Raw genomic sequence first — 5,094 nt, 5'->3', positions numbered from 1 at the left:
GCGGGGAGCGGGGGCGAGATGCCCAACGGACAGTCCTTGAGACACAAAGGACAAAGAAGCATCGAGAAAAAGCTGTGTGTGTGTGCGGCTCTTGCGGTCACCCCAGGGTGAGATCTGGGGGACCGTGGCCAGCTCCGGCCTGGACGGGGAGGTCACACGGTATGCGTGGCTCCAGCGGGGAGCAAGCGAGTCCTTGAGTTCACCCCCCCCCCCCCGCAGGATGGACAGACAGACCTGACTTGTGTAGTTCGGGGAGCCCCGGCTCGCTCAGTAAGCTCGGGGTGGGGGTTGGGATAAGCCAGCGCCCCTTCCCGGGCCGGCTGGGCGGGGCCTCCCCGACCCCACGGCGCCCTTCCCCCAGCAAAGGCGCGACCCGCCCCTGCAGCCCCCTCCAGGCGTGGACTCAAGGTCAGAAGACGGCAGGGAGCAACGGCCGCAGCCAGACGCAAGGGTCCCCAAGGGTCCCCGGGATCTGAAGCCACGGCTCTACGAGGCTGCGCCGGCCGGGATGTGCCCCCTCTCCCCGCCGGCCGGCAGGGGGCGCTGGCACTCACCATGATGCCGGTGAGCAGGCACACGCCCTTCCCGCAGTACGTGTTGGGCACCATGTCCCCGTAGCCGATGGACAGGAAGGTGATGGAGATGAGCCACATGGCGCCCAGGAAGTTGCTGGTCACGTCCTGCTGGTCGTGGTACCTGCGGGGGAGGCAGCAGACAAGCCGGGTTAGCCAGCCACGCGCGGGCCGGATGGACAGACGGACGGATGGACAGACACGTGACGCCCAGGCCGCCCTTCACCATCGCTCCCTACGACCCATACACAGCGTGCACGCCTGTAATCCCCATACTGGGGAGAATCGGGGTCTGAGGTCACCAGCGCGAGACCCCATCTCCAAACCAACGTTCAAGAAAAGCCAAGGGGCGGAGGCCTGGCCCACGCCGTCCAGCCCTGGCCCAGCGAGCGCACGTGCGCAAAGCCCCGAGTTCAAGCCCCAGGACTGCCCCCAAAAAGGTGCCGAGTGACACCCCTGTCTGGCGTTATTCCTACCCCGCCAGGCGGGCGACGGAGCACCGGGCGTGGGGAACGCCACGGGACTGCGGAGGTCTGCGCTCTCTTGTCCCGCCTTTGGCTTGCGAGTTCAGAGTCAGGGGCAGGAAGTGCTGGCGCCGGACACTGCGAGGCCTTGGTGGGGACCCGGGGTCAACCAGGACCCCGCCGCTGGCCAGCGATGCATGTGACACACACACACACACTACCTCATTCTGAAGCAGGTTGCCGTAGCACAGTCCGGCACATGCTCCTGTACCTGGGTACAGACAAGACACCCCCGGAACTCAGGAGCCAGGGAGGGAAGGAGACAGTGGGGAGCAGACAGTGATGCCTGCACTTTCCTGTGTGGAATGAGGGTCCCCCCCCCCGGAGTCCCGCCTGGGGGGGCGGCACCTGTGAGTCACGGGTCCCCAGCACAGCGGACATGAGGAGGAGGAGGCGGAAGAGAGGCCCAAGGGAACACAGCACCTCCATCCAGCGGGATGGAGAGAGACAAGCCGGAGTCGAGCGAAAACACCAGGCCGACCCTCTTTGCACTCGCAGCCCGCTATGGCAGACTGCCTTTAGTGCCTGCCAGCGACCAGGACCAGGGAGAAGCCAAGTCCGACGCTGATTTGGGCCTGGACCGGTGCGGATTTTCATACGGCATGGAACCCTTTATTGAGCTGAAGTGAGGGGCATGTGTGCGTGCACATGTGTGTGTATGGTGTGTGTGTGGTGTGTGCATGGTGTGCATGCGTGTGGTGTGCATATGTGTGGTGTGTGTGTGTGGTGCGTGCGTGCATGTGTGCATGTGTGTGGTGCGTGCGTGCGTGTGCATGTGTGTGTGGTGTGTGTGTTGTAACCTTGATTTTATTTTGCTCCTTTGACCTTGCACATTTGATTTTTTTTTTCCTTTTCTCTTTTGACTTAAAAAGAATCAAAAGTCTGGTTGAAAAGTCTGCTTCCCCAAAGGGAGAGCGGACAGGACACATCGTCCCGCGAGACCTCCCCGGGCTGGGGTTCTCAGGCTTAGGGGACCCAGCCACGGCACGAGAGCGAATCCAGGCAGTGTGAAAGCTCACCACGAACGCTTCACCGATCACACAAGGACACACCACGGTACACGAGCCACGGTACACGAGCCACGGTACACGAGCCACGGCACACCAGCCACAACAGGAAGAAGTAACAGCTTGTAAGAGATCACGCACTTCAACATCCGAGTCCTACCCCACAGGACACAGGAAGGGGTTGGCCCTGATGGGTGGGTAGAAACCCGGGCACGCGATCCTGTCTGTGGGAAACAAATGCTGGGCAAATCAGAGGCCATACCACCAGTGCCGAGCAAGACGCGGGTCTGGAAAAACTTGCAGGCTGACTGCAAATAATCCATGCGGAGCCCCTGCCCACCCCATCTACACACGAACCACATTACTAAGAAAACATTTCAGCAAAAGCGTTTCATGTTTGCTTTTTGTTTCTTTTTTTGGTCGTGGGGCCTGAACTCTGGGCCTGGGCGCTGTCCCTCAGCTCTTCAGCTCAAGGCGAGCGCTCTACCACTTGAGCCACAGCGCCACTTCTGGTTTTCTGGTGCTTCCTTGGAGATCAGAGTCTCACGGCCTTTCCTGCCCAGGCTGGCTTTGAACTATGATCCTCGGATCTCAGCCTCCTGAGTAGCTGGGATGACAGGCGTGAGCCCCGGCGCCTGGCTTTTTTTAACCAGGATTTTTGGGAGGCTGCTGGAGGCACTGGGTTTTCAAGTTGTGAGCACTCCTGGGAGCCACACACCCCACCGCACAGTGCGGGAACCGAGACCAGCACTTTGGACAAACTTCTCTTTCCTCCTGCTTTCCATCCTGATGTCCTTAAAGTTCTTACTTTTCACATATGGGGGTGACCTTCGTTCCGAGCCCACGTTACAGGATCTGGCCTGGCTCTCCCCACTAAACCCCAATGTTTCTAGAAGCTCCCACCGCAGGCCTGTGAATTAGCTGCTTTTCTCCCAGGCCGGGAGCAGCATGGTGAGCAGCCACTAGGTGGCAGTCCTGGACCACGCCATCTCCACCACCGCAGCTGGACCGCGCGGGAGCAGGGGCCAGGCCCAGGGGTCAGCCTCCATCCTGCCCAGGACCCCGGGGCCCAGGAAGCAGGTGAGCTCACGGGAGATTCCAGTCGCTTGCGGCTGAGCAGAGCAAGCCTGGCCGGTCCTACGTCCAGCCGCGCCGGGGCTCACCCTGGACAGGGAGTGGAAGAAAGAAGCACAAGCATTCCACCCGGGCACCGGTGGCTCACGCCTGTCATCCCAGCTACTCAGGAGGCTGAGATCTGAGGATCGCGGTTCAAAGCCAGTCCCGGCAAGGCAAGTCCGTGAGACTCACATCTCCAATGACCCACCAGAAAGCCAGAAGCGGAGGTGTGGTTCAAACTTTGATGCCCACAGGGGCTTCGCACCATAATCCTCAATCTCTGCCTCCCAAGAGGCTGCGATGAGGGCTCCAGACACAGCTTCGCCCCACCCAGAAGAGGAGCCAAGGCCAGCCATGGGAAGGAGGTTAGTTACAGACATAAAAAAACCTAGAAAGAAACCTAAATATGTGAGGGGGATAAAGCTGAGCCCGGGACAGTCTCTTGTTCCCCGGCAAGCCTCGATTCATGTCACGTTCATTGCACATCAAGCGTTTCCGTGATATAAAAAAAAAAAAAAAGTGTTTCAAGAAGGCGTGAAGAGGCGCACGGCTTCCCGCTCTGTTTGATCTAATTAACGTGTTTGTTTTCTTAAGCTGTACATTCTGCTGATAAATAAATAAAGTGTCCTGCGAATGTGAAGGCCCGGCGCAGGGTTCAGCGCGGGAGCCGGGGTCAGCCCGGCGCAGGGCCGCAGGTTCAGCACGGGGCGGGTGTCAGCATGCACGGCTGGCCGCAGCACAGGAAGAGAGAGGCTGGCTTCAGTGTGTTACACACCTCCCGATTCCCATCCCCCTCCCTCTCCCTCTCTCTCTCACACACACAGAATTATCATGAGGGGTGGTGATCTTGGATTTGACAGATTAAAAAGTATTTTGTTGAGGGCCTATTGTACATACTCCCAAACCCAAAAATGTCCTGTATGTACATAAGATGTATAGGATACCATATATGTATCTGTGTATACACAGAACATATGCATACATAGATATCATATACAAATATAGTACATGTATACAAATATACGATATATGAGTATGGTTATATTCTATGTATACGTCCTATATTTTTCCTATGTATGTATAATCTGAATGTAATTAAATATACATAGAGACAACTTGAATTTGACACACACACATATATATAATATGCAATACCTAATCCATTATACGGGCTGGTTGGGCACCGGTGGCTCACACCTGTCATCCTAGCTACTCAGGAGGCTGAGATCCGACGATCACGGTTCAAAGCCAGCCCGGGCAAAAAAAGGCCGTGAGACTCTGATCTCCAATGAGCCACTAGAAAACCAGAAGTGATGCGGTGGCTCAAATAGTAGAGCGCTGGCCTTGAGCACAAAGCAGATCAGGGACAGCGTCCAGGCCCTGAGTTCAAGCCCCAGGACTTGCGCACGCACACGCACGTGCGCGCGCACAGACACACACACGCACTGATGTCTGGGCTGGCTGGGAGGCTGTGGAGGACTCCGGCCATGGTGCTGACTGCAGGGTTTGTGGTGTGCAGGGAGGGTGGGAAGCATGGTCCACGCGTGGGCCGCTGCCCGGAGTCGGACAGGGGCCGTGGAGTGCCGAGGTGCGTGTGCGCAGGACCCGAGGGACATGTGGCTGGGGGAGGGGCGGGAACGGCGGAGGGCCGAGGGGGGGGCGGGGAATGGCAGAGGGGTGAGGGGGAGCGGGGAATGGCGGAGGGGTGAGGGGGGGCGGGGAATGGCGGTGCAGGACGCCCATCCATGGTGGGTGGTCATACCCCACGCGCCCAGGAGGCACCCGACACCCACCATGTGTTGTTAGGAGTGAAGCAGAGAGTGAGGGGCTGAGACACGGCGGTGGGGGGAGCGAGGGGGGGTTGGTGGATGGTGG

At 58.7% G+C, this 5,094-nt stretch overlaps 1 protein-coding gene across 1 annotated transcript in view; it reads right to left on the bottom strand.

The window, feature by feature from the left end:
* Kcnn2 (potassium channel, calcium activated intermediate/small conductance subfamily N alpha, member 2) overlaps nucleotides 1-5,094 on the bottom strand; it is a 58,946-nt gene that overhangs the window by 15,574 nt on the left and 38,278 nt on the right. Inside the window, exon 6 of the mRNA XM_013016009.1 lies at nucleotides 555-696. Within this exon, the coding sequence (XP_012871463.1) occupies nucleotides 555-696 (142 nt within the window). The remainder of the gene's footprint in view (nucleotides 1-554; nucleotides 697-5,094) is intronic.

Source organism: Dipodomys ordii, unplaced genomic scaffold, assembly GCF_000151885.1.
Source record: "Dipodomys ordii isolate 6190 unplaced genomic scaffold, Dord_2.0 Scaffold29, whole genome shotgun sequence".
Classification (NCBI taxonomy): domain Eukaryota; kingdom Metazoa; phylum Chordata; class Mammalia; order Rodentia; family Heteromyidae; genus Dipodomys; species Dipodomys ordii.
This window is presented reverse-complemented; position numbering and strand designations above follow the sequence as displayed.